This window comes from Calidris pugnax, unplaced genomic scaffold (genome assembly GCF_001431845.1).
Source record: "Calidris pugnax isolate Ruff unplaced genomic scaffold, ASM143184v1 scaffold364, whole genome shotgun sequence".
Classification (NCBI taxonomy): Eukaryota; Metazoa; Chordata; class Aves; order Charadriiformes; family Scolopacidae; genus Calidris; species Calidris pugnax.
In genome coordinates, this window is record NW_015091109.1 from 17,487 (window position 1) to 33,373 (window position 15,887).

The window sequence follows — 15,887 nt, forward strand, 5'->3', positions numbered from 1 at the left end:
CTGTTTGTTTTTTTTTTTTTTTTTTTTTTTTTTTTTTTTTTTTTTTTTTTTTTTTTTTTTTTTTTTTTTTTTTTTTTTTTTTTTTTTTTGTTTTTTTTTTTTTTCTCCTGGAATTATTTTAAAAACCAAAACCGAAAAAAAAAAAAAAAAAAAAAAAAAGAAAAAGCAGAGGATAGGGGTGGGAAAGTAAGGAAATGAGAAGGAAAGCTCCAGCTGGAAAAATGTTGGGAATTGCTGTTCCAGAAGCTGCACTCGCAAGTAAAAGGAGGACACAGAAAAGTCAGTGTTAATACCCTTGGAGAAGAGAGGAATGTTGAATGGGAGGAAGCGCAAGGCCCTCGTTGATGTTTTTTTGCTGCTGGCCCACTGGTGGCTGGCGTGTTTGTGAAGTTCAGCTGTGAGTTTTGCAATAAGGCAGACCTGAGGGGGGGTGACTGGTCCTCCACGTGGTGGGGCGTGCAGAAGTTAAAGCAAATGGGTTCAAGTTCAAACAGTGAGAGTGAATAAAGGTAGTGTGAAGTACTATGCTATTAAAAAAAAAAAAAAAAAAAAACATTTACAGTGCCAGTTGGTAGGGAGTAGTACCGTACCACAGATACAGAGAGATTAGAGGGCTATAGCAGGCAATAAAGGGTAATGTGATATACATCTTTGTTCTTTGCTATAGCTGCTTGAATCACTGGCGCCCAATATAACAAAGAATAGATAAGCAATATAGTATGTATTGCAGTGTAGTCTGCTTTCCAAGTCTCAGGATTTCGAAGGATAACAAAATATTTGCACGGAGAAATTGTATTTTTTTTTTTATGGGGACAGGGTTCACTCGTGCTTGGTAATGCAACAGTGAGCAAAAAAACTAGCACTTAGTTTGCCGACACAGAAGTCCTTTTCCTACATCTCAAGAGCTGTAACATACAGCAGCGTTGAACCTGCAGGTTTTTCCAGTTCTCTGAAACAGCAGCATAGGTTTCTTCTAGGCTAACTCTTAGCATGGCAAAGGGGGATCACAACAATTGTGATTTGAACCTCAGGCCTTTTCATGATAGAGGTGATCTGTTAAAATAGTGCATTAATAAAACAAAGACCAAAAAAATGTATCCCCTGTGTGTTTCTGTGTTTGGTTTATACACCTGCTTAGGTGTAGTATTTAAAGTCTAAATGCCTTACCTCCTTCATACCCTTATCTTCCCTACCCCTATATGGTAGGGAAGAAGTGTAGGCTATAAGTGGGAGTATAAAATACAGAGAGACTGAGTCACTTGTTCACACTATTGAAGGGGGGGAGCTGTAGCGGAAGCAGGTGAGAGCCAAATCCTGGGTTAGACTGAGTGAAAAGGTATGTCTGGTAGGTAAGGTGCTTCTTCTGCCTGGAAAGATAATATTCAGAATATTTTTCATAGACTAGGATGGTTCTGCCGGCTTCTTGCTATGATTAACACTTTAAAGCTGCAACTCTTTTCTGCTTCTCTGGAAAATATATTCCTTATGCCATGAAAGCAGCGTAGTTTTTAAAATAGATGCTAAAAATCATACCATTTGTATACACAAATCTTCTGCCTTTAATTTTTGTGCTGGTTTTTTTTTTTCAAGAAGTTGATACGGGTCAAACCAAGAATTTTAAATTCCCTTAATCCGGTGTCTTGCTGTTTCAAGTCCTGAGTCAGCACCAGCATTGCAAAGCTGTCTAGAAGACTGGGACAGCTTCTCCTGTTTTGTGTCTCATGGGGGTGTCTCTTCAGGATAACTGCAACGCTGTGGGAAAGCACGACACCCCCACTTGTTGTTTTCTGTTTCCACTTGGAATTGCACCAAGTTTGCTCTTACCCTCCAATGCTTCCTCAGGATAGGTGGCAGTGCCACAAAGCGTTTTTTTATGTTCAGGATTAATACTTCTCTTTTTACATAGGTTAAGTAGCTTTTGTGTAGTCTGTGGGGAAACTGTAGGACTGAAGTGACAGAATCTCTCTGTTGCCCTTGCAGCTCTAATAAGTAAAGTTATTCCGTAGTGGTTCATGCTTAGTGGCAGTTTTACAGAACATTTTCCATCTCTGTGGCTTTTTGACCAAAAGCTTTTTGAGACCACTAACCCTTGTGGTCAGACCAAGTCAGATCCGAGCCTGACCTTAGTCTCTGTTGCCCCTGTGACTTGTGTCCTCTTCCTAGACCTTGCCCCAGCTTTGCCACCCATCCATAGTGGCCCAACGTCTCTGAACCCTGGACAGTGGCTTTGTCTCCTCTCCCTTGCTCAGGCTGGCAGCTGACAGCCCTTCTAGGTGGGAGTGCAGTCACTTACCAGGTAACTCACCCTCTTAGGTCACTCTCTATTGCATTATAATTTGTTTATACAACATATCCATTAGTCAAACAGAAATGATATAGACATTAACCAGGAAGCTGTTGCCATCTGTCCTGAGAGATGACGTGCCACAAACATTAGCACAGGAGAAAACCATGATTTTAATTGAGAAAATGTAGCCTTATTTTCCTTACAGTTCTACAAATGGAATTCCTCTGGCACTGTTGAAGTTGCTTCTTGCTTGCACTCATGAAAATGGGAGGAGAGTTGTTGGGGTTTGTGCCTTTTGTGGCTGCATCTCTTTTGAGCCCATCAGTCTCAGCCCTATCAGGGCTTTGAGATGGAGTTTCTAGACCTGACGGATGTCTTCCAGGTAGTTTTCATCTCCCCCTGCTCTCCTACAGGAGAAGTTCCCTCTATGTATTCATACTCCTGTTCAAATGTATTATTCAGAAATGCACGACTTCAAGTAAGTCTTCCCCTCTAATCAGATGCTTCTAATAAAAGTAATAAAAGTGTGATTTTAGTGTGAACCGTTTTTATTAAGGTCTTGCTCACACATGGCCTCTTCAAAATAATAAATAAATTAGAAATAATAAATGATGATTCATCAAAGTAGTTAATGATGTAAACCATTTTCTAAACTGTGACTCTAAAGCAACAGTGTAATATAGTCACTTGCTCCCGTCATGTATAGAAAAATGTTGTAACTAGTTGACCATCAGGTTTTGTGTGCTTTCTTTCCTCCTTTCCAAGGCAGGTAATCCAAGCCTGAGCATTTAACCTCAGAAAACATAGGCTTGTTTTAAACTTTGTAGTTTTTTAAGATTGTTTGTAATGGATTTAACGTAATTCACATTCTGATTTCTTTATGCCATTATTCTTCAGTACGGGAAGAGAAACTATTGAAATTGTGTGACTTCAGTAGGCAAAGGCTTCAGGGGAATCCGAGACGTTTGTGAGCCTCTTGCTGAAAGCAAACACGTGGCTGGTAAGGTAGTACTTGGGCTGAAACCGAACCACTTAGTATGGCCTGGATTTCCAGCAGAAAAATGAGAAATTATCTGTGCTAGGCACAGTCCTGTTACCCTGCTCCCGGGGTGGCTGGAGTAGGGCTAGCAGTGCTGACTTTGCCCTGTGACATTTTGATCTGTCATCGGATGTCCCCTCAGAGCAGCGTTAAGCCCCGTGCCTGATCCTTCCCTATTGCTTTTGCCATTTTAACCAGAGAGGGGTAGTTTTTTACCTCTTTGGGTTTGTTTTGTTTGGGTCTGGGTTTTTCGGTTGTTTTATTTATTTTTTTTTTTAACCATGTGTGGAGTCCGGAAAAATATACTAATGGACGTACAGCTCTCTGGAGCAAATTTAAGGCTGCTAATTATAGGCTTGCTTTTTTTAGCTGCCCCTTACAGACCTGTTAGAAATGTCCCATTGACCCTCCAGGGTTTTGTAAGCCAGGGGTTGGAAGCTGCCGCGCTGATGGATAGCTGGATGGATCTGCAGGAGACTGCCAAAAATTCTCAGCATAGCTGGGCCAGTTTGTTCCACTCCTGCTGATCAGATAAAACTTCTCAGGCCTAGCAGAAGCCATTAGGAAAAAAAATATATCAATACTGGCATTTCCTTATTTTCCCTGCTAGAACTTGCTTTGGCCAGTTTTCACAGGCTTGTTGTCAGATCTGGGCTGTAGGAAAGTGTGGCAGGAGAAGCACAGGTAAATATCCTGTTAGTTAGAAAACACACTTCCATTTCTGCTGCAAAGGAAGATTAAATATGTAATGTTTAATCAATGCGCAGAAAAAATGAAATAAACTTCAAAATGAACTCTCTTGCAGTTTCAATCTATCTGTCTACCTATTTGGGGTTTGTAGGTTTTATTTAAAGGGACATCCTGTCCTGTGGATCTAGATCACCTAGTTTAGCTGTCATGAGTATAACATGGCTGGTTATGTACGTTTGTTTTGTTTTAATGGTGATAAAGTTAACTTACTAGCATTAACTTTTTAGCTTGTCAGCTCTCAAAATACTTTCAAGGAATGTTGGTTCTGTGTGTGTCATAAAAGCCATTCCAAAATACCTCTTCAGAGTGTATACAAACCCAAACTGAAAACATCAGAAAACGCACATGATCTGCTTTGGTCTCATTCTTTTTTTTTTTTTTTTTTTTAGAATTTTTTTAAGCTGTCATTTACAGTATTGTACAGCTCAGTGAAAATATATGAAAATCCTCCATCGTGCTCCGAACCGGGCACCGTCCCGGCTCCCCGTCGGAGCGGGGGGGATGTCTCTACCCCTACCCTGTTCCCCGGGGGAGCGGACCCCTCCGGAGCACTAATTAAGAAGGACGTTAACGAGTGATCTCTAAGTGAAACACATGCCAGCGGGATCATCTAGTTGGCAGAACTTGAAATACACATAGTCCATGTGACAAAATGTAACTTCTTCCCAAAGGTTAATGTTTATGGACTTCTAACAGAGGAAATGATTGCAACGTACATAGTAATACTCTAGTTTTGCAAGTCATACCCATGTGCTTGACTTCGCCAGCATGAGTAATTACGTGAAAATCAGCTGGATGGCAATGCTGATGGCATTAAGTTTGGTGTAAGTTTCATAACTTCAGAACCTCAGTGTCTTTCAGGTACGCAGTGGGTGAAGGCCCCCATCATCTGTTAGTTCACTCTTAGTGCATCCATCAGCAGTCACGGGCCGTGGAAAAAATAGGTTTTTGACATGGCTTACTTCAGGTCAAAAGACAGTTACTTCATTTTTATAGGACGTAATAGCATACTTTAGGTGTTCATTGTAGCAGGAAGTGGATTTTAATTTGTTTTATTTGAATTTCTAATGCGTGTATTACATGGCTTTTTGATTATTCCTGTAATGCCAAATGCCTTCCAGATAAAAAAGAAGAAAAGGTCTTTGCTCTGATGCGTAGTTAACCTAAATTGACTGGTGTGCTGTCATTGTGTCTCACACTCACCTAGTGGCCTCTCTTGTAGCCTGACGCCCTGATTAAGTCCTTAAACCCTTTGCCTTCACTGTTTATATATTGTTTGCTCCAGAGCAGGAGGGACTGACATATTCCATCTGTGTGTTACAAATTAAGTTCATATGGAGCATGATTCAAGGGCAGGCCAGTCAGGGCATGTTTCTGCTTCTTCTCCTCTACAGTCTTTTTTTGGGGGGGTATTGTTTATATGAAAATACCGGGTTGGACAACATAAACAAAAACAGATGTTTCTGTATGTACAAACAAGGAATTAAAAAAAAAGAAAAACAAACAAACACAAAAAACAGGTCATGTAGAAAAGAAGCTGAGGTTTCAAGCTCGTGTAACTTGATTCTAAGCTAATGTCCGTTAGGACACGTGTATTCCTCAAATAATGAGTGCTGTTTATGTACTGTTTACTGATTTTTTTCATTTTTGTCCCTGAAGATGCCTGTAAAGCAAGCATTAAATAACAAATTTGTCCTCCAGCCAGAAGTCAGAATTGGAGACCTGAGCTGTATCCTCTTAACCGCTTCTTCACTGCGCTGCGGGGAGGAATCCCCAGATTTTCAGACTGAGGTGCCTCAAGGCTCCTTCCAGTTTCCCCTTAAACAGTTCCATAGCAATAGCTTTTTTTTTTTCTTTTTTCCTATTTAGCTCAATAATATTTCTGAGAGCAAGCTGAGGAGCTCTTACTGGGGTGAAACCACTTCCTGCATTTACAAGAGAGATGAATTTTTATTTGACTGCTGAAACGTGCTGTTCAGGACTAAACCCACAGTTTTAATCACTATGTATTTGTCTAGCTTTCAGTCAGTCTCTACTAATACTGACCTTAAGGTGGCTTGTCAAACTAATTCCTCAGTTAAATAGGAGCTTGCTTTTCCTGCCACCATTTCATTCCTTTACTTTAGGAAACAAAACTTCAGGGGGCAAGGCGGGGAAAGGCTCAGAGTCTGGGCAAAAAATCCTGAAAGTCTGTGTTCAGGAGTATCCCTGCTTGTTATTGTGCTGGTGCGTCAAGTCTAAGACTTCTGTTTGACAATCTAACACCTAAATTACTATTTTCTTTCTTATTTTCCAATGCAATATGATGTTACTGTCAACTAAACATTGTTATCAGGCATGAGTGTTTAATTATGTCAGCTTTATTTTGAGCTGGCAAAGCAACATAACAATTTTAATGAGATTATTAAATAATGCAGTGAAGGTTAACCTGCTTCCTTGAGGGAGGGGAGGAACTGAGTCTTTAAAATAATTATTAAGTCTGTGTGAATGTTTGAATATATAAACGTCCTTACAGAAATCGTGAAAACTGGGGAAAAGATATGGATTTACTAGTAGGTATAGATTTATCTCAATTTAGACCTCAGGATTGTTTGGGCAATCACTGTTTCTGAAAATTATATAGCTTGTATCCGTAAGTACCAGGAGTCACGGGGCTAAATTACAGTGTGGTTAAAATACAAAGTAATTACAATGTGGTATGTGAGTTTTGTGAATGAAGAGAAGGCTTTTTGGTTGTGTTTCGTTTTTTTTCCTCACCACACATACACGTTATTATCGTGATTGCTCTGGGTGATGTATGTATAAATATAAGACCGATGTGCTTTAACATTAATCCAACGTTCTTCAGATTTGTAAAACATCTTCAGCTCTTACGTGGCAGCATACTGAATGCTCAAAGCAGAAATATAAGAAAACACCTAATTCTCCTAGTTTATTTACACCGGTTATGGTAGAAAACAAGTATTGTAAATGGCCTGGTTTGTCTGCCTCTGTGCACCTAGAAAGTTTGTGCTCCTACCTTTGCCTCTCACCATGGCAAGTAGCAGTTCCAGTCACCTCTCTCTTCTGTGGCTTGCACTAACATGCACAAGCTTCTGTGCTTGGATGTAATTAATGATCCTGCTCATTAATAACCTTAATCTTTGGCTGGGAAGCACTAATTGCCCTTTATGAATTTGGTCCTACCGCCTCCTCCTAGTGCAGTGCTGCAATAGTGTCTCCGTTGAAGTCAGCCTTAAGCAAAATAGAGCTTTTCCCTTGTACTTGACAGAACGCGGCCATAAAACTTTTGAGAGAAGTTTAAGATCCTATGTGCTTTTGTGATCCTCTCGTTATCTTTTCTGTAAAATTCATCCATTTTGCTTAAGCAACAGTATCACTTTTTTAACAGTTAAACTCTAAAGTAGCTTCAGCATAAAGTTTTGGCAGAAAATGCAATTAATGATGAACGTTGTCTTCCTTTCTCTGAATTAAAGCAGGAAAACGCACTCTGATTTTTGCAAAGCGGTGAGAATAATCCTTATGCTTTGAAATACGAGGAGGTTGAACCTTCTGTTCAGGTATATGCAATTCAATGTATTTGGTAGTAACGCTGTTGGATCCGTTTTCCTACAAGGTGGTCTTTGTGTGGAGGTTGAGGTGTTTTTGAGCACTTGGCGCATTGTGCAAATACTCTGTGAAGAAGTATCTTTGGAAGAAGTTGTTGGGTGTATGAAGAGCCTCTTTCAAAGCCTAGCATTCCAGGTGTGCTCTAACATTGTGTGGTGCACGCTCACAGGGCGGGTTGACTGATCCCCTGCCAAAGTCTTACGAGCACCTTTTTTTGTTTTCTCAAACGCCCACGTTTGGTGAGAGTTAGGCTGAGGCTACAGTAAGCGCCATGCGTACCTGGAATAGTACAGTTTCTGGCTCCCAAGATGGACCTCACCTTCTGGATGGGCAAGGTGCCTGCAGAGATGGAGGGGACAGGGCAATGGCACCAAACAGCACGTTAGTGCCCTTAATGCCATGGAGCGGACGTGGGCAGGAGTGCTAAAGGGAAGGCAAAGTGAGTGCCATTGAGGGATGCAGCAAAGGTGGGAGAAGCATGGCAAAGTAGAAGACTTGAGAGGGACATAAAGCCGAAGGAGGAGTTGAGAGTGGGGTACAGCTGTTGTTTGGGAAGAGCATCCTCCAAGCAAGACTAGAAATTCCTGTCGAGATCTTTGCCTAGGCTGCTTCTTCAGCAGTTCCTGCCGGTATAGCTTCGCAATGGTTTGGTTTTGGCAGTTTTACCCCAATGCTGTGAGTCAATGGAGAAGGAGAAAGGAAACTTCTTCCACTCACTAAGCTTCCCAGTATCTGCAGGAGAGACCCTTCCCTTCCCCGAGTTTGGTGTGGCAAAAAGGGACGCTGCTGGCTGTACCAGGTCTTCATATTTTTCCTCATGTGATAATGTCCAGCTCTTGCTTCATGGCAGCTCCTGTTGGCACCTACTTCTGTTCTCTTCATTAGAACACTTTTTGTCTTTCCCCTGGGGGGAGTGGAGGTGGCACACCGGTGGATTTCATGTCTTATAAAGCAAATATTAAAAGCACTTAGAGAGTCTTCTGAGTTACAAGTGTTCTGATAAGTGCGAGAGTCTGGTTTCCAAATCCTTTCTTTTGGGTTTGATTTATTTCCTTTTTTTTTTTTTTTTTGGCTTTTTCAACTCACTTTTTGAATTGTTACTTACTTTGTTGGCAGTATGTTACTGAACAGTAGGTGCAGTCTGCGGCAGTAGAGTTACAAGTGTTCTGATAAGTGCGAGAGTCTGGTTTCCAAATCCTTTCTTTTGGGTTTGATTTATTTCCTTTTTTTTTTTTTTTTTGGCCTTTTCAACTCACTTTCTGCAGTTTGGAGTTTCCCCACGTGCTCGCCATGCCGTTATGTGAACGGAGGTCTGCGTGTCTCCCAAAGCAGTCAACGCTGTTTCTGACTCTCTTTCAGATGCAAGTATGGACATAAAAGCCTATGATGATTACTCCACTCCACCGCTTCAGAGATATTGAAAGGAAACCTGAATACCTCCAGCCAGAAAAGTGTGTCCCACCTCCGAGCCGCGCTTCCCTGGGAACAATGTGGTTTATCCGAGATGGCTGTGGTATTGCATGTGCTGTCGTGACCTGGATGCTGGTGTTCTATGCCGACTTTGTAGTCCTTCTTGTCATGCTAGTTCCATCGAGAGATTATGTTTATAGTGTCATCAATGGCACGCTGTTCAACACCTTGGCTTTCCTCGCTTTGGCTTCACATTTTCGTGCTATGCTGACAGATCCAGTAAGTATATACCTCTCTCTGTGTGTCTGGGAAAGAAACAGGCGGTGTTTTTTCTTGTCTGCTAGATGTTGGGTAACTTAGTCGCCGAGTGAGTGGCAGATTTAAATAACTTTTGTGCTGATGTAGTATGCTAATTTCTCATCCCACTCAAGTCAGATGCAAAGTCAAGGACCCAGCTTTATATTCCCACTGATGAGTGAGGGCTCCTCTTTTCACACTGGGAAGGAGACCGTTTCTTCCCGATGCTGTTTTCTCCCCGATGGCAGATCGCGTGTTTGTGGCTTGTTGTGTCTTGACAAACAGGAAAGCTGGAAAAGCTGGTTTTGGTTGTCTGCCTTGGCAAGTATTGCTTCAGCAGAGTGGAGCAGAGCATGTGTAGTTTTGAAAAGCCACGTTACCATCTCTCATACTAGTGATTTAGTTGAGTTTTTTGACCCATGCTGAAATAAGTGCTGTGTGAGCATGCTGGGAGCTGACAGTTCTTAGGCAGGTGGGACGCATCAGAGTTCTAAGACCCCCCTTTTACATCTCCATAGTACGTGACTTTATGAGAGATTTAGTCTGCTACTTTTTTATCTTTGAGCTAGTAAGGAAATACAGTTTAGTACCATGATGCTTATTCCAAGTGACCTGTGATGGTTTATTTTAGTAACCTCTGGACAGTAGATTCAGTTCAAAACCCCATCTTCACTAGTCAGTGGAAGGAAAAATAAGCTTAGACTCCTCTTGCCCACTTCCTCCTGAGTGGTGTTCTTGCTGTTGGAAACGGTGGTGTGCCTCCGATACTCTAGTTATTCCTTCCAAATGTCATTTCCTACTTGAAACCTTGTTAGATGCCATTAGAACTTCAGTGTAATCTTTATTTCTTAGTTTCCAGAAGCCACAGCACTGCAGAAATGGCTTGATTTGAGTTAATTTCACAGTTTATGGTAAAGACTGATGCATTGCACGATGCTGGGAAGAACCGTGAGCAGTAGCTGAGGCACTGAAATTCCTGGTCATTGGACTCAGGAAGACAAGGTTGCAGCAATTTGTTATATAGTTTATATCGTAGGGGTTCTTGTTGTTAATTATTGTATGTTGTATGGCTTCACTGCCTAGGGACCTTCAGCTCACTGAAATTATTTTGCAGAGTTAGCAGGAACTCTTTTGAAACAAAAGCTGTTTTCTGAAGCAGACTGGGCAAGCAGTGTTGCAGAAACAGATACAATCTCTATGCAGAGTAATTGGGAAAAGATATGTTAATTCCTAGCGTGTGGTGGCATTTTTGTGTGTGGATGGTGAGAGCCAGTGGGATATTCTTTTTTTTATTCTTTGTAGAGCTTTTTGTGAGGATATCAGATTTTTAAAAAAAGTGGAGGAGGGAAGATAAAGCGAGGGGATAGAGCAGCATCTGGCAGACAATTCGAGTCAGGGATGAAGGAAGCTGCCGGGATATGGAGAACAAGGGGCTCATGTAGGACCAAAGTGAAACAGAAAGCACCTCTGAGGCAAACAAATAGGAACTCTTATTATAAATAACTGAAAACGTGACCTCTTCAGAACTGATAGCTAATGTCATGCTTTCTAGTAACTGCTTCCTATGGGTTCTTGCTAACACATTCCTGAGGTTTTGAGGTTTGCAGTATACTAAAGAGAGAGACCATCAGTTGTATCTTTTTGTGGAAGTTGGTTATTTTTAAATTGGCCAGGCCTGTTAGGAGGTTACTGTGGAAAAACCCAAACACTGTGCGGGGAAGCCTTCTAGTGCTGGTTTAATGTGCAGTTCTTTCATTGGTGTGTATTATTCCCATTCTTGCTGTTGGGAGATTGTACTGATGTGTTAAAAAGAGACTGTTCCATCAGAAATCTGTTAAAATATTACATCCTTGCTTTTATTTCAGTATAAAAGCCTCACGTCCACAGAGGTGCATTTGTGCTGGTGTAGCAGCATGGATTTCATACAGCACATTTCATGACTTTGTTGGGGGTTTTTTTGAGCAAATTAATGGCCCTAGAACAGCTGGAAGTCTTCAGCTTGGGCTCCTGCAGCAGCAATACGTTGCCTTTTTGAGGACACATGTTTTAAAGTGGGAATTGCACAGCTAAGAATGTTTTACCTAGTCTTAATCACTGAGGAGGATTCTTAGGGTTCACTGTTTGAATGTTAAACCCTAATTTAAATAACAAATAGACGATGGAAGCATAGCTATAAATACATGAGGTGGTTACCAGCAACTCTTAGTGCACACAATGGTACTTCAGAAGTAGCTGCTTCTACTGGAATGAAACATCTGCCGTTTCCAGTTTGTGATATAATACACTGGCATGATAAATTTGTTGATAGATGTGCAGAGACTGATGAGGATTCTTAAGTCTTTTAAGGTTACCATGGGATTTTAAAAAAGCGCTTAATGAGGATTTACTGATGTTTAAAAAAAAAACAAAAGCCACCAAAATTATGTAAATTATGTTTAAGTATGTTGTTCTCTATATTAAGACCTCATTTTAATTTCTTTTCTGAATCTTCTTGCTCTTCCTGAAACGGGTGATCTTAGGGAAGTTTTTATTTGTTTCTCATCCCTCCCCTCCCCTAGTTTTAAGTCATCCTATTGTTCTTAGTATTCGTAATGTACGCAGGGTAATTTCCTGGTTTGGTTTGTTCCTTTGCTTTTTTTTTCCTGCAGGGTGCTGTGCCCAAAGGTAACGCCACAAAGGAGTTCATCGAGAGTTTACAGCTAAAGCCAGGACAGGTGGTTTACAAGTGCCCAAAGTGCTGTAGCATCAAACCTGACAGAGCACATCACTGCAGGTAAAGTCTTTTCTGAGGACTGCTCTTTTATCAAAGACCTCAACAATTAGTGGGTGTGCTTTGATCTAAATTTTTTTTTAAAGAGTTCCAGCTTCCGCGTTTTCATTGAGGACTGTGACTTAGTGCTCTGTGGTAGATCAATATTCCTACTGATCCGTCATGGCCTTTTTTTGGTAGGATAAACTTCCCTGAAAACAGTAACTGGTAGTGAGCTTTTTAGTACTAAAGGCAGTGAGCAAAAAAAAAAAAAAACTCAACCCAAAACTACTTCTTGAAATTCTCTTCTGCTTTTAAAGCATGTAAACCTCCTTTCCCCTAATAAGTTAATAAGTTTACACTGGTGTCCCTTCCTTACTTAGAAAACAAAACATACTGAGAAAAGTTGTTATCACAGCAGCTGCTGATTGATGCAGGGGTCTTGTGGGGAGGGGAATACAGGGGACTGGGCTGAACAACAGCTGAAACTCATTCTGGTGTTTGCATTTTTCATATTTGTTTTCAGAGCTTTAGTTTGCAAATGTTTTTCTTTTTTTGCCGTTGGTTTTTTATTTTAATCAAAATCAGGAGTTGGTTATTCAGCAGGGGCAATGTGATCATGCCTATCACTTATTAATGCTACTGTAGAATCCCCTCTGCCACCTCTTCAATTATGAATGAAACTTGGCATCTAAAATGCTGTCTTGCTGATGACTCACAGCGTAGGCAAATGAAACAGACTCTTTGGCTAAACACACAACCTCATTTCCATGGTCCTGTTTTTCTATACTTCAAGATAATTTTTTAGACATTAAGATTTGGGAAACTGGTCCACTGAGCACTGATACTGTTGAGAATCTTCAGTCAAACATTTGTTTGTGGGGTAAGGGGATTTATTGGACTTCTGCACATCAAGGCTGTGCATATGCATGAGCAGGAGGTACTGCTAGCTGTGTGCCTGAGGCACCAGGGTGCTTTTTGATTCATATACTATTTTGTGAGTCCCCCATGCCCAGCAAACTGCTCCTGCCAGCATTTGGAAGCCGGGTGGTTGAGCAGGGGGAGAGTGTCTGAGTATGGGTAAGCCCTGCTGCCTATAGTTTTCAGTCTTAGTTTCTGTGTTTCCTTTTCTACCAGCTTGTTCTGCCTCTTGCCCAACTGCTTTTGGTGCATACACATGGAATAAAACCTCCCCTGTCAGCCTTTGATACCTCCTTCACGGAGGTTGTCTTTGGCTTGGGTGTGCCAGGTTGTCCCTCTGGGGGAAATAGGAGCCAGGAGCCACTGAAGAGGTTTCTTGGGTACTCACCTGTTTCAGAGCCCAGGGGAAGCGTGTGAGCATCTGCAGGCAGTAAATTAAACCACAGGGAGGCATCCTCCTGCTTTACACCACCTGCCCTGCCTCCCCACGCCCTTATTTTATTTTATTTTATTTTTTTTAGACCAGTAATTCATATTTGTCATGCAAAGTATGAACGTTATCTGGGAGAGAAATTGTTTTTACTGTGCCAGCTGATTTTAGTCCCCGTGTAGCTCAAGATTAATTTCAAGCTGCTTATTCTAGAGAAACGAGGCTTTGCCTGTTTTCCCCCTGCAGCTGGGGCTGGCAGGTAATAGGGTACCTGTCCTTGCCTGAGGAGAAGCAGCTCCTGATCTGGCCCCACGCTGGGAGGCTGGGGGCTGCCTGACCGACCTTCCCTTTGGGATCAGGGCTATAGCAACTCATAAATATTTTTCAGGCATGGCACGTATCCTTGGGGATCACCCCCTCCCACCATGTAGGCTGTTCTGATGGAGAGGTTTTCTATTATTTATTCATATGTGCTCATAAGAACGTGTTTATGTTTTCATCTTGAGCTTCCCTTAAGCATTTGGGTGTTGAAGTTTATTGTTTATGTTAAGGTCGAAATATTTTTTGTTTTAAGAAGAGAAGTAAAATGAGCAGAGCCCTTGATCCTTTCTGTTTCAGTGCTGCCAGAATTGTTCTGGAATGGCTGTTTCCTTTCTGGGTCTATTGTTTGTTTGGTTTGGGGTTTTGTGTTTTTTCCATATTTGATTTCTGTGCTTGTTTGTGCAATGTGGTATCAGGAGACTGCCTTTCGTCTCCCATCATATGAGAAAGCAGCAGAGAAAAAGACTTCCTTTATTATGCGAGTTGAAGCAGTTACTGACTAAGCAAGAGAATGATGTTCAGACAAAGTAATAATCTTTTAATTATTTGACTTGCAGCCACAATGTGCATGCTGGCAAGAATTTGAATTTTGATTTTATTAGTCTGGTTTTGTGAAGTGCTTTAACATCTAATTTTGTCTTGAATGTATATTGTGGTACTGTCTTCCTGACTGACTGCCACAACTGTTTTATGCAGCTTACCTTGATGTCAGGAATATTTTCTAATGCTTTATTTAATTTTCTTTTTTGCAGCTAATGTTACCAGCTACTGGCAGTAGCTACCAGTAGTAGCAACCAGCTAGTGTTAGTAAATAAACCTTAGTCTGTTATTAAAAATGCTGAAAGATATCTTTATCCATTACTGCTCTTCATATCTTTCTGGGTTTTGTTTGTTTTTAGTCTGTGGACGTTTTCACAGACCAAATAGGTTAAAACTAATCTAAATCAGATTTTTTCCATCTGCCCAAATGTATTGTTCAAACCATATTTTGGCAGAGCCACTCATAGTAATATTATGCTCATGTGTCTTACTTGGCAATAATTGTTTACAATGGTGATTTGGTATTGTATGCTTCATTTTGAACAGACATAGTAGAGTGAGCAAACCACAAATACAGATGTGGTGCCCAGAAAATTTATCTAGGTTCAGATTTCACCTCTGATTTTTTCCTTTAATTTCTGTGTCTCCCAAACCCCTGTGAAATCTTGTATTCCTTGGAATGAAATGTGCTATAAATAACGACCTGTACTCTTTCAGTGTTTGCAAGAGGTGTATTCGGAAAATGGACCATCACTGCCCGTGGGTCAATAACTGTGTAGGAGAGAATAACCAGAAGTACTTTGTACTGTTTACAGTAAGTATTTTACAAGCACTGTTTGAGGTTGGGCAGTGGGCAGCGATGAAACGCTGTGTGTAGCCTGTGAGCTGCCCCAGTTTCAGAAGAACTTTACAGGGAGCAGTTGCAGACTTTCGTTTGGCTAATTGGGGAACACACACGGCACAACACAGAATCACAGAATCTTCTAGGTTGGAAGGGACCTTAAAGATCATCTTGTCCAACCGTCAACCTAACTGACAAAAATAGTCACCCACACAACAAACAAGGAGCATCATCACTAAACCATACCTCCCAGCACTACATCAACCCGTCTTTTGAACACCTCCAGGGATGGTGCCTCAACCACCTCCCTGGGCAGCCCATTCCAATGCCTGATAACCCTTTCAGTGAAAAAATTTTTCCTAATATCCAGCCTGAACCTCCCCTGGCGCAACTTGAGGCCATTTCCTCTCGTCCTGTCGCCTGTGACTTGAGAGAAGAGACCGACCCCCGCCTCTCTACACCCTCCTTTCAGGGAGTTGTAGAGAGCAATAAGGTCTCCCCTCAGCCTCCTCTTCTCCAGGCTGAACACCCCCAGCTCCCTCAGCCTCTCCTCATAAGACTTCTGCTCCAGACCCCTCACCATCTTTGTCGCCCTTCTCTGGACCCGCTCCAGCACCTCAATGTCTTTTTTATGGTAGGGGGCCCAAAACTGGACACAGTATTCAAGGTGAGGCCTCACCAGTGCCGAGTACA

General features: G+C 41.5%; 1 protein-coding gene across 2 annotated transcripts in view; it reads left to right on the forward strand.

Moving 5' to 3' along the window:
- The window catches only part of ZDHHC3 (zinc finger, DHHC-type containing 3), a 33,898-nt gene that overhangs the window by 1,893 nt on the left and 16,118 nt on the right, over nt 1–15,887 (forward strand). For both annotated transcript variants that reach the window (XM_014958045.1, XM_014958046.1), the window contains exons 2-4: nt 9,045–9,374; nt 12,041–12,165; nt 15,071–15,167. In XM_014958045.1, coding sequence (XP_014813531.1) covers nt 9,069–9,374; nt 12,041–12,165; nt 15,071–15,167 — 528 coding nt within the window. In that variant the 5' untranslated portion in view covers nt 9,045–9,068. The remainder of the gene's footprint in view (nt 1–9,044; nt 9,375–12,040; nt 12,166–15,070; nt 15,168–15,887) is intronic.